The sequence below is a fragment of the Aplidium turbinatum genome, chromosome 4 (assembly GCF_918807975.1).
Source record: "Aplidium turbinatum chromosome 4, kaAplTurb1.1, whole genome shotgun sequence".
NCBI classification, from domain to species: Eukaryota; Metazoa; Chordata; class Ascidiacea; order Aplousobranchia; family Polyclinidae; genus Aplidium; species Aplidium turbinatum.
Window position 1 is genome coordinate 27,236,620 of NC_137475.1, and position 13,257 is coordinate 27,249,876.

Consider the following 13,257-nt stretch of genomic DNA (forward strand, 5'->3'; position numbering starts at 1 on the left):
ATCTATAAAAGTTCATATCTTAGCGGTGTGAAATTTTACGATTTATGTCATTTAACTCAAATTGATTGCGGCCAAAAATTTTTCAAATATTTCAAAACTCATTGGCTACTACTTAAACCATACACGATTTTTCAGTAAAACGTATTAATTTCATATGCACTGTACGTTACTTAATGCAGTTTTTGTTAAAGCAAACTTTTGATTGTTTAATAACACCAAATTTGATTTTAGTAAAGTCGGCTAAAACTGTTAAGCTTGATAGTTCTATTTTTAGCAAATTTTCCAAAATAATAATCAACGAATCAAAAGGTTGGAGTTGTGATTACACACCCATCTTCTACACCAATCATTTTTTGGCTTTATTCCCACTTCAAATGGGGTGCAGATTTCAGTGCTCTACATCACTCTGTCAGCAGCATCCTCTTCTTTCACTCTTATTGTTTCAAGATCTTCTGCCACACGGTTCTTTGATCTTCTTTTTGGCTTTCCTCCTTTTCTTTTCTTTCCCCGTACAATGTGTCTCAACCAACTGAGACGTGTCTCTTTGAGCTTCTCTTTCATCTCTCCGACTTGCAGACATTTTATAATAATCTCACTTCTCTCTCGGTCCTGCTTTGTCAATCCCAGAGATCATCAAAGTATTTTCAATGCAGCCACTTGCGTTTTCCATTTACAGTATGTGTCTTCGTCAAGGCTACCATTTGCATCCAATACAACATTGCTTGCTTTACCATCGTCTTATGAAGCTTTCTCTTTAGCTTTTCTGACACGTTTATGTCATACCTGTTATTTTCTTTCATGCTTACCATCCTGCCTGGCGTATTTTTGTCACCTCTCTGTCACTTATTCCGTTCTCGTAAACTGTCAAATCAAGGTACTTGAACTCTCTGACTTGCTTCCCCACCTGTCCTTGTAATTGCATTTCTGTCTCATACTCTCATTTCCTTCATCATCATCTTCTGCTGACATTTGAAGTTTGAGATATTTTGTCTTTTGCTTGCTTATTGTCATACGTCTATCCACTGTTGCTGCTCTCTAAGCCTCCAGCCTCTGCTCCGCTTTTTCTTTTGTCATTGCACACAGGACAGCATAATCTGCAAACAACATGCCTCGTGGTGCCTCTCCCAGGATGTTTCCTGTCATGCAATCCATGACAACAACAAAAAATGAATTTAATCTAACTGTGACCTCAAATCCCTCTGTGTTTCCTTACCCATATCTCACTCGCTCCATACTTCCTTGGTATGTGTCTTGAATCAGACGGACATACTTTTTCTCCACTTCCTTCATTCGAAGACAGTTCCAAATATCTCATGTTGGCACCCGATCATATGCCTTCTTTAGGTTGATAAAAACGCAATGCAAATCTTCTTGTCCCTCGCTGTATTTCTCCATCAACTGATGCAGCGCAAATATTGTCTTTTCTCGGAGTCTTCTACATATTATTCTCTCACGCAATTTCAATATATGTGAAATAAGTTTGATTTAATGCCACAGTATTTACCACACTCTGGTATGTCTGTTTTCATTTTGAAAACTGAAAATTAAAGTGCTACTTCTCCATTCATCTTGCATGATCTCTGTCTTCATTATTGTATAGAAAATAACAGTCAGCTATTTCTCTTTTCTCCCAACACTCTCTAAACTTCTATTGGAGTATTTTCTGATCTAACTGCTTTTCTCGGTTTCATTTTCTGCAAAGCATTTATTATCTCCTCTTCTTTAACTTCAGTCACATATTTATTTCCTGCTGGATCTATTGTCAAGTAGCCTACTTTTGTGGGTTGTCTACATACATGTATTGCTGATAGTATTCTCTCCACCTTTCCAGAGTCATTCATCAAAATCTGTCGATTCTTATTTTTCATCATCTTTAATTGGTTAGCATTTTGAGAGTATTTATTCTTTTGTTTGGCCATTGCCCATTCGAGTTACCTTTAACTGTCCATCTTTCTTTTCAATTTCTTATACATATATTATATGTTACACTCTTTTGCCTTCGTCACTGCCCAACGCCAGCTTCACATCTTTGCTTGCAGCCTTGGACGCCGGAATAGTTAGGTCGCATCAGTTGAAGTCCTAAGCTTTTTTGCGTTCTTGATAATTATTCTGCCCAAGAACTTCAACACCATTCATGTATCACATGGTGGAGGCTGTAGAAGATCTGCACATTGTGGACGAAGAAAACCAAACCTGGCTGATTTCGAGTAGCTTTCAGTGCATTTTAAGCAAATAGTAACACCTTGGATTGGCAAAATTATATGCCCTCAGCCCCAATGGGACAACCGCATTGAAAAAACAAGATAAGCAAGTGGCTTTTGTTTGCCAGTTTCATTAAATAACATAATGCAACAAAACATTAAAAAGTAGCATAAACATTGAAAACGCTTAGACCTCCATTGGCTTCCCTTGTAGGCCTAGAGTCGAAGATCCCAGGAAGTTTCAACTAAGTTACTAATCTTGTCATATCAACACAACGTTGGATAGAGTGCAAGATAGTGTGTAGAATAGAGATAAACATGATTTATCTCGATTATAAACCTACTATAGGCCTAGCAACAGTGCACCGGCTGACAGCTTTTGTGGCTTAATGGATCTTGTAGGTTTCTATTGCAGTCATAGCCTAATAAGAACAATTAGGCCTACGTTTTATATTGTGTCCATTGCGAGAACATAGGCTCCACTGCACTGCGATCACTGATGCAACGCAAGAGATAACTGGAAGCAGCGAAAAGCCATATAGTCATTGAGTCAAATGCTCCCATTATTTTGGGGATATCAGTAAGTGTATTGTCGAGACGCAGCCATGTGCTCTGGAGCGGTGTCGAACCGTCGTAGCGATACCATTATTTAGGCTTATATTCAATCGCTTGGTGACATTTTTACCAGACGTTAGAAATTTGCAGGAAAACATAATAATTTATGTTTTCAAAAGCACAAAATGCCAATATGCAATAGCGTTTGATAGGGGTGGGTCCAGAGGGTAATTTTAGACCCAGGATTTGGGTAATTTTAGAGGATGGAACCTATTCAAGGACCTGGAAACATGAAGAAACCATAGCGTATTCTTTGGATAAATTTGTTTTCTTTTCTTATAAATGTCTTCATTTGAGACCCAAGGATCTCACTGGTACCGGGCTCAAAATATTCTCTTACAGGCCCTGCCGATATGTATTGCCCCTATTTACAATGCGTTCATTTGCCGCATAGACAACTCATTGTGTGCGATAGCAGAACCCATAGTCGCGTTCCTATATAAAAAATAATAATCGCATTTGATTACGGTTTCCACAATTTGGCCACCGGACTGGTGAAGAGAAATTAATCGTAGTGTGTATAAAACTTTTTATCATATTTTATTATGATTCAACGTATAATATATTGCATAAACAATGTACAAGGTGATAAAGTACATTATTAGCTTAATATTGGGTAATCGTGAAAAGGTTAACTGTAATAGGATGATTCGTTTATGTTAAACGTTGAAAACCAACAAATGGGAAATTAGCCAGACACTTTTCCTTTTTAGAACCGTGCAGAACTGTGCAAATTTTGTGTGTAAACATGTTTCTTCAGTTTTTTTTCCACAATTGTTCAGCATTCCTTGTCGCAATGCGAGGGATTTGTCAGTGGCTTTTATTAGGCTAGGAAAGCTTGAAATTGCTTTGGAATTATTTCCATAAAAGATAAAATTCATTAAAGTTTTCTTTCATTTTTCTTTGCAAGCGTAGGAGAGCAACGTTTTAGACAATGGCGCCTCGGCTAGTTCACACTCACACAAAGGCGCCAGTTACAGACGAACTAGCTCATAAAGTCGCATAATAGCACTACCATTCAATTGAAATGTTCCATTTTGCTATTTAACAACTTTCCATTAACGTAGCAATAGATCTTCGTTTAACCCGATGACTTATGCTGCCATCAAATCGACTGGTTCACATTTGTCCTGTCTCTTTGATCACTAAAAGTTCAATTCAAATTACAACGATTGCCCGGCCAAGCTGATGTAGTATTTGGCCTTATGTCATTCATTGTTCATAACTTTCTCAATAATGATATTGTTATCTAACACTCACTAGCAAATCTACATCTTGGGAGCAATTTATTAAACGTGATGCAGCCTATCAGGCTTAGCCTTTGTTTTGGGGCAGTTTAGGCTACGTTCGATTTTTCACTCAGTTTATGTTCCTTGGTGTTGCAGGATCTATAAGAAAAGCTACAGATTATACAAGTAACAAAGCTACAGTTTCGCCATCGATTCAATATCCAACCAGGTTAATATTTCTCTTTTCTGTTTAGCCCACATGGATAATTTATCGGTGGCACTTAACAAAATTAAAGCTGGCTGTTTAATTGGTAAAATAATCAACAATTATTTACTGTTTGCTGATGACTTGCGTTGTCTCTACCCAAGTATTAGTGGCATGAAAAATATCCTCAAAATATGTGAACAATGTGCCCAACCACATGACATAGTCTTTAATTGTGGTATGTCCTAAGCAATGTAGCCTAGTTTCCCACCAAAGGGCTCAAACTGAATACAATCCCTAAACTGTCTCTTTTTAATTCCAAACTTAATTTTCTTGACCGAGATAAGTACTTAGGTGTGCATCTAAGAAGTGACTATACTGACTTGCATAATGATTGTGATATCACTAGGGCCTGCAAAAGTCAATAAAGTCAAAAAATTTTAATGACCTCGTCTGTTCACAAATCAAAGAATAAAGTTGTTTTCAGCACCTAGGGGACTGTTTCTGAGAAGTTTATAGGTCAAAATAAAGCCAAAATTGACAATAAAGTCAAAATTTTCAATAAAGTCAAAATTTGTTAAATTATGGCTTTTGACAAACTTTTTGTGTTTCTTGAAAGTAATTTTTGTCAAAATCCTCGTGGAAGCATTGAAAATCAGGAACTGCGACACAATTAAATCATATTAACCCATCAAAGCAGGAAATATGTCACAATGCCCACTTGGATGAGCAGTAACTTTTATCTCAAATTGTTTATTCATTGTTACGTATTCAAACAATTCTTATAAAACACTTCCTCTTCACAAACGTGGTCTTTTCGAAGATCAACAGTTTGGATTTTAGGATTAGCCTACTGACATTCTGTAATACAAAAATACCTAAGCAAGCTAAGTCGTCTTTAGATTTAGACTTTTGTCGAGATTTTGCTGATGAATTTAATTTACCATGCGTAGAAAATCGAGGCAAAGCGCCCTTTCCACAAGGACAAAATAACACAGGCTACCTAAATCTAACGCCAACAAACACAACGCACTTTTAATAATCCATAAAACACTTTGACTTTCCGACAAAATATTACGTTTGGATATGAAATCGACAAAATATTATGTTTGGGTACCAGGTATCAATTCAAGGAAGAACTGTGGCCTCTACAAATAAGCAGGTCAAAACCGTCATTTCGTTAGGTCAAAACAAAGTCAAATTTTGATAAAAATAAAGTCAAAAAAAATTTGTTTTAGGTCTAAATAAAAATGGCCCTAGATGTCACTAAACAAGTTTGTTCCTTTCATTGCTCTGCAAATAAATTAAGACCTGGATTTTCTAAGTGTTCTCAACAGGTCAAAAATACCTTATTTTCGTATTGCGTAGCTTATCTCTTAATGCATATCTTATAGTGCATGTTGCATGCAAGTGAATTTGTTGAATTGTTTTTTTCGCTTCAGATGAATCGCAAGGTCTGAAATAAACGTTAATAATAATATTCATTTGGGTGTTGAGCCAAATGAACCAATTTGAACACAGTTCAACTTCTAAACTGCTCTAATCTAGATGAATGCGAAATATGATCCGGGTCAGCGAAAAGTCAGTTTCTCAAATAGTGGTCTGTGACCCCAAAGGTTTGGAAACCCTTGACCTAGATTCTAGACCAGTATTTCCTAACCAGGGTGCCGCGGCACCCTGGGATGCTATTTATAATACTCTGGGTTACCGCAAACCATTTCTCCTATTCAGTTTTACTTATCTTCAATTTTTCCGAAAAAAATAATAATTCCATTGATTTACATGAGAAAACAAATACAATTTTTTCTCTGAGATTAAAATAGATAAACTTTATTTTGTTTTCTTTTCAAAATGTCTTTTCAGAGTGGCAATCAATCTCCGAATGAAATCGCTGTCTTACTAATATCAGGTCTATGTTAATGTCTAAAGTCAGAAAGTATTATTGTTATTATTAATAGACTATCTTAAAGGCACAACAAGCGATCTTGCTTATTTTTCTCCACTCTGCATTAGAGATGAAAGTCAAGCAAAAAGTTGTGAATAGCATTCTTCAAATCTTTAGTATAAAACAGTTAAGTTTTGTTTCAACAAACTGTTGCATTCGAGGTGAAAGGTCGTCGGTCTGCCACAGGATGCCACAAAATATATTTCCGTCTGTAGAGTGCCGTAAGCATAAAAAGGTTAGAAACCTCTGGTCTAGACCAGGGGTCTGCAAATAGTGCAATAGAGACCATCCACATTGGGTCGCAAAACGGTTTAAACTTACTATGAATATAACTTGCATGGCAAAAATAAATACAATCATATACTCTTTGATGTGCTGTGTTTCGTACAATTTTGTACAAGAAAATTTATAATTTCGATTGTAGTACAGTAGTCCCCGCTTATTAAGCCCACGGTTATAAAGCCTGTAGAAGACACCTTCAGCCAGTAGATGAAAACTCTCTCAGCTTATCTCCAGAACTGACGACTGAAACTCAGCGAAACCAAAACTGTGGCGGCAGCTTTCCACCTACACGATCCGGAAGCCGCGCTGCGCTACTAGAGCACAAATACTCTGTCTCTCGGCCGACGGACACTGAAGCCTAACCATCTTCTCCACCACAAGATCTCTGCTCCCCGGTACGAGCACTCCTGTCGACTGAAATCAAGACACCCATTCGCGCCAGCCGCTCCAGCCTTCTGATCAACGAAGCTGATGAACAAGACATCTTTGCATCTACTTGGGCGGATCATAAATGGAATTCTGAATTGAAGTCAAGTAGGCCTACCACCAAACTTCATTCGTTCATCTCCGACGCCGACACATGCCACATCGGCCTGACATTACAAAGACAGGCCTTGGTGCGCCTTAACCGTCTTCGTACAGGCGTCGGGCTTTTCAGCTCAACTATCCACCCATGGGCTCTACAAAAGGGGGGGTAAGGGGCTGATCACCCCCACCCACTCCTTGGAGTGGTTGGAATGATTGACGTGTTGAAAGTTGTTGTTGAAATGACTAAGACGATTTTGACCCACTGTCCAAAAATCACTCCCCTCCGAATTCTAAAATTGGATAGAGCCCCTGCATGTACCAATAGTGAATGGTCTCTTCCTCCTTCTGTGAATGTGGTGCCAAGAAACAGCCTGCAGACTACATCATCAATGACTATACCATTTTCAAGCCACCCAACGGAGTGGAAAGGTCTACGCGTCGTAGATGATGAAACCAAAGACTGGCTGCTCTCTAGTAGCCTTCCAGTGCAGTCCGGGAACATCGTGAGTCTGGGGTGGTAAAAGGATAGACCCTCGAGCCAAGAGGCTTACACGACGACAACAACGAAGCCCACGGTTAATAGGTCCAACCCACTTAAAAGCCCAATTTGGTTCATTCCGGAATTACTGAAGGTATAGGAGTGGTAGAAAATTGTCCCCCACTTAATAAGCCCAAAATCGTCCGGTCTCGATGTGGTCTTAACAAACGGGGATGACTGTATTGAAATGAATATTAAATTTCAAATGTTTTCCTCAAAGTTATAGGCTATGCTTCTGAAACGTTTGGGTCGCAAAGATTTCGAACGATTGTTTTTTGGGTCGCGCCAACAAGTATTTGCGGACCCCTGGTCTAGACAATTGGAAGTGGGAAAGTTGGCTACAAAAGAAAATGCTTTTGGGCAAAACGTAAAAAAAACAAAATTTTACTTCATCGATTCGATTCGAAATAAAACAGACCGAAAGTTTTCTCCCAAAAAAATAGATCGAAAAAGTTTAAACAAAACTTTTGCGTGGATCTATAGTGTCTGTTTTAGACACCAGTAAGCCCCCATAATTGACAATTTTTTCACAAATATGCCGCAAGTCATTTGACAATGAATAAGCTTCTTGGATTTTATAACTTTAAAATGTTTTGTTTATGTTTCGAGTCAAGGACGAAACAGAATGGCATTTATTTCGAAGCAAAAGTTTTCCCATTCCAACCACATACAATTGCGTCAATGGTTTTCGCAGTATTGGCACAGCACTGTATTTTGTATCATTTAAATTTTCATCTTTTAAAGTGATTCTGCTACCAATCAAGTTGTTATAAAATTGTTTGCGAATGTTAATACAATTCCATAAAGAATTTTTGTGTGTCTTCTTTATTTTCATGGAAAAAGATTACATATCCAAATGCCCATAATTACCTGCCTATCTAATTTGTGCCTTGTATATGATAGTGAGTCTTCTGGATATGTTTGCTCTTCTGAAAATGTCCGTGTCTGGAACTTTGTCCTTCCACCATATCTTGCGGAGTTTGCTGAAGCAGGAAAGGTGGGAAGTGATTAACTTGCCTTTTGTGTCTCCTATAATATTCTTATCTTGGATATTTAATAACTGAAGATGGGAGGTGTGAACATGAAATTCTAAGACGGATAGAAATTGCAAGAAGTATATTTGAAAAAATTAAAAAATTTTTAATCAATCAAAGTTTAAATTTATCAATTCGTCAAAGAATATTAAAATGCTAAGTCTGGTCAACCCTTTTATACAACTCTGAAACTTGGACAGTGTCACAAAAAATGGAAAAACGGGTCGATGCCTTCGAGCTCTGGTCATACAGGCAAATTTTAAAAATTTCATGAAAACAAAAGATCACCAACGATGAAGTATTATCCAAATTAATTCAAGCAAAATTCTCTTACAAATAGTCAAAAGAAAAAAATTAAAGTATTTTGTAAAGTATTTTGACACACAATAAGGCAAAACTCGTTACAAAGATCAGTAATAGGAGGGAGGATAAACGGTAAAAGAAGCAAAGGTAGACCAAGAATGATTTGGACATCAAACATCACTAAATGGACAAAATTAAGTTATGAAAATGCAGTACGAACAGCTCATGGTCGAGAACAATGGCGCATTGTATCCAACCCTCAATACGAGGAAGGAACGTAATGATGATGATGATGATAAAAGTCCAGGCTTCGCACGCATAACGAAGGATGGTCAGAAAAAAAGCTTTGCAGATATCTAGCTTTGTGGAGAGCTTGATGTCTCGCCTGTTTTATGGGTTAGACTTCAATCTGTTGAAAGTGAAACATGCTTAAGCGATTCTGTTGTTGATTTCTAAGTCTATAGTAGCTTTTGTAGCGCGTAATCGCGAGATATTTGAACCATTGACAGGCATGCGTGACGTTTCTGATCATTTACACTCATTGATGAACAAGACTGCCTCGACATGATTGCCTCGTTTTTTAGTGCTGATTGTCAACCCAAATTATCTCAGGCAATAGAGAGCTTTACTATTACTTTGAAGTGGTTTGATATGAAATAACCCTTGCATGAAGATGTGAAGAAATCGTTTTATTTGCAAAGACTTTGTATAGGCCTAACCCAAATCACCATGCTGAACATGTAGACTTACGAAAGGTCGATTGAAAGATAATGCTGTCTCCGGAATGTCAAAAATCAAAAGATATTTTAAAAGTGAGAAATATTTATCGCGATTTGTTGCAAAGCTTAAGAATTTTATGATTAACCTTTTTATAACCGTTTCATCTGGCCGCCTTCATTGTATTTTAATAGCGTATTGTGTGGCGTTGTAATGATGACAAACAACAACTTTAATCATCTGTGCTATACCAGGCGTTTATGTGCTCGTAACTTTGTATGCGTTTCCTATAGTGTTATCATGAAAATATTTAATATGAATCTATCAGGCGTGCTTTCCAATGCGTCACAACAGTACGAAAGAAGAGGCCCGTCCTTCAATGGTGCTGCTTCTGCTTCTATGCCATCAGAGGCTCGCAAAACGAGAATTTTTTTCAAGTGTTAGAATGGTTTTAATTGTGCGGCTGCCTCATTATTGAATCATGAAAGTTTTCAGTCACCGCTTTATCGGGCGATATCAGTTGTGCGTCACAATCACTTAGCATTTCAAATAAGAAAAAACAATAGTTGTTTTTTAACGATTTTTGATTTTACAGTCCTGCGATTTTGAGAATGTCGCTATCATTCTTCCCTAAAAACCGTCTTAATCACGCAGCCCAATCGAAGTTCGTTATCACAGGCGCACATCAGGCAGCAGTGGCTATCTTCGTGCCTTATGTCGATGAGGTTTATCGCAATCGTTATCGAAGGTTAGCCATTTAAGTCGGCTATAATTACGTGCAAGCCGTCAACTTCACACTCGCTTATGGCTGAGCGTGGTGACGTGAGATGTTAAACCTGGGCTTTGTTAAAATTGCCAAAGCGTGTCTAACATTTAATAACCGCGTTGTTTTTCTGGCTTGTGTCGAGGACACAGCAGTAAAGAAACTGTCTACAATCCACAGTACATGCATAATCTTTATTTTTTTAACTTTTACATCTATGCATGGATATTTTGTTCATACACTTTATAAACTTTTCATGAGCTCCGTCTTATCAATGGCTGGTCCGTAAAGACTTGAAAAAAAAAATAGTTCATACTACAAAAAAATTCACAACTTTGAATGTCTAAATTATCACATTTGTTTTAAAGTGGCCAGAAAAACATCACAGTTAATAAAACATGACTTGTACGCATGAAGATAGGGTCATAAAATAAAGTAGGCCTTTATGCACCTGGTTGTTTGATGATTAGGGTTGGCTTTAGATTCAAGTTTGAATTAGGCTAACATCAACGCAGGACTCAGAAACAGAGCTATTAATGTCCGACTGTTTTCCTCGTTACTTATAACGATAAATAAAAATTCAGAATTGTGTAAGATAGAGAAGCCGATTAATAGCACCATTGAAAGATTTTACAATAAAACAGTAATAAACAATAATACAGTAATAATAATAATTATATATAGTGTCACATCTATATTAAAAACCATGCTATGCTCCAAGACGCTGTACACTACAATACCGCAAGCTAAACGCATTTGGCAAATTAGGCATAACAGAATGTTTCCAAAGCGAGTTATAAATTCATGTTTTCTGCATTTTTTTATATGGGCAGGTAAATGATTCAAGCGTAAATAGATAAATTTTAATATAAGCTGATTTTGTTTTTGTTCTAAAGCTAGATTAATTTGAAATTCATCATTTTTTTATTAACAAAATGACACAGTCTACAGTATAGCAGGAGTCTTCTTTTCAAATTGTAAGGATAGACTGATAAACAAGGTTGAGTATACCACTGTGCCAAAGAAAAAGAAGTACGACGTCTGGGGATGTCTCTAGAGCAATTTTTTTTCCACGCCCATTTGACAAAATAACACCAAAAAAAATTGTCCAAGTCACTACAGTAGGAAACCATAATAAATCTTTTGACTAATAGTCTAAATTCTAAGGTACGGTAAACCAGGGGTCCGCAAATACTTGTTGCGCGACCCTAAAAAATGTTTCTGCAATGCATCCTCGCGACTTAGCCTTCTGTACACACTTCATATAGTTTTGTGGAAAATACTCTGTAATTATGTATCACTTTTAAGACTACTATTGACAGTAACAATGTTCTTGCACAAAAATTGTATAAAACTTAGCATAGCCTACCAAAGGGTAAATGATTTTGCAATATATACAATACATGTATGCTTATTTTTCCAAAAGGCGTTTTTCGGGCTCTGTGTTGAGAAAACAATCAATCAATTAGAAGTTTGTTTGAAATTTTATTTTAGCAGAAACACACTTTAAATTCAGTGCACAAAACTAGTAGTTGAGCACGGATCTGCCCATATCTTTACCAGATCCAGGCTAGATGGCTGTCTAGGGCAGGGGTGGGCAAACTTTTTGTATTGAGGGCCACATTTGAAAAAATGTTGCAGCCGGGGGGCCGCACACTCTCATTACAAAGTAGGAAAATTTACCAGGTGTGTAAATAAACGCATATTCATATTAAACACAATTTTTGTAATTCACACTCAGTTACGTTTAAAGCTATGCAATCATCTTCACAAATGTTAATGAGACTTGTGCAGCTGTTCACAGTTTTTCACAATCTTCTGTAAATTGGGAGCAAGTTTGCTGGTAGATATCCTCATAACATCATGCAAGTTGGTGTCTGTCAGCAAAAACCTGTTCTCCGACTTGTTTATTTTTAAACAAGAAAATGCTTGTTCGCATATGTATGTGGATCCAAACAGTGTCAAAAACTCAGCAGCAAAGTTTTTAAAGTTTGGAAACAAATCGTCAGACAATGACTTGTAAAAGTCAGGCAGTGAATCTGACTTAAAATTCTCTTTCAAGTCATTATTTGCTTGCAAGTCCAGCAGTTCCAGCTGTAAATCCTCAGGAACCGAGTAAACTTCTGTAGTGAATGGAGAGCTGAGCATATTAAACTGCGGTTTCAGGTTCTTTAAGTCTTGGAACCTTCTGCCGAATTCCATAGCCAAGGTATCCAACTGAACTTTATACTTTGCTGCAAGTTCACCAGAAATTTTTGCTTCTTTCAGCACAGGAAAGTGACAAAACCTGTTGTTACCAGTTTTAATTAAAACAGTAAGTGATGAGTAGGAGTTTCTGCAAGTGCCGGCGGCCGCATAAAATGGTCTCGCGGGCCGTAGTTTGCCCACCCCTGGTCTAGGGTATTTGAATTTTTGACAAAGTCTTCATCACTTTTTAGGATGCAAATCCAAGGTCCATCGAACACCTATAGTGAGCTATCTGATTTTGTCACTTGTCTAATTGGGATTTTGCAGAAGACATTTTTTTGTTGTCTGGCACCATTACTGATGCTATAAAGCTTTTGCACTCAGTAGAATCTGATGATAGACATTGGACTGCAAAGTCGGCTGCATAACCGAGTGGTGAACACGTCTGCGCGACGTTCGAAAGGATGTGGGTTCGACACCGTTCCAGAGCACGCAGCTGTGTCTCGGCAAAGACACTTAATGGCTAGCCAAAATAAGGGGGGCAGCTGACTCGAAGACTATATGTCACTTCGCTGCTTCCTGTCGTCTGTTGTATCGCAGTGTATTGTATGTTATCGCAATGGGCTCAAATAAAAGCATTATTATTAAAAGGAATGAAACCAAATTTTACAATCAAGATGGCACCTCGGCTGCTGATTAACACCATCTAC

At 37.6% G+C, this 13,257-nt stretch overlaps 1 protein-coding gene across 1 annotated transcript; it reads right to left on the reverse strand.

Moving 5' to 3' along the window:
* Positions 1–12,136: 12,136 nt before the first annotated feature.
* Positions 12,137–12,562, reverse strand: LOC145769025 (general transcription factor II-I repeat domain-containing protein 2B-like). Its single transcript, XM_082580624.1, has one exon. The coding sequence runs from the start codon at positions 12,560–12,562 to the stop codon at positions 12,137–12,139; it is 426 nt and encodes a 141-aa protein (XP_082436750.1).
* Positions 12,563–13,257: the final 695 nt, after the last annotated feature.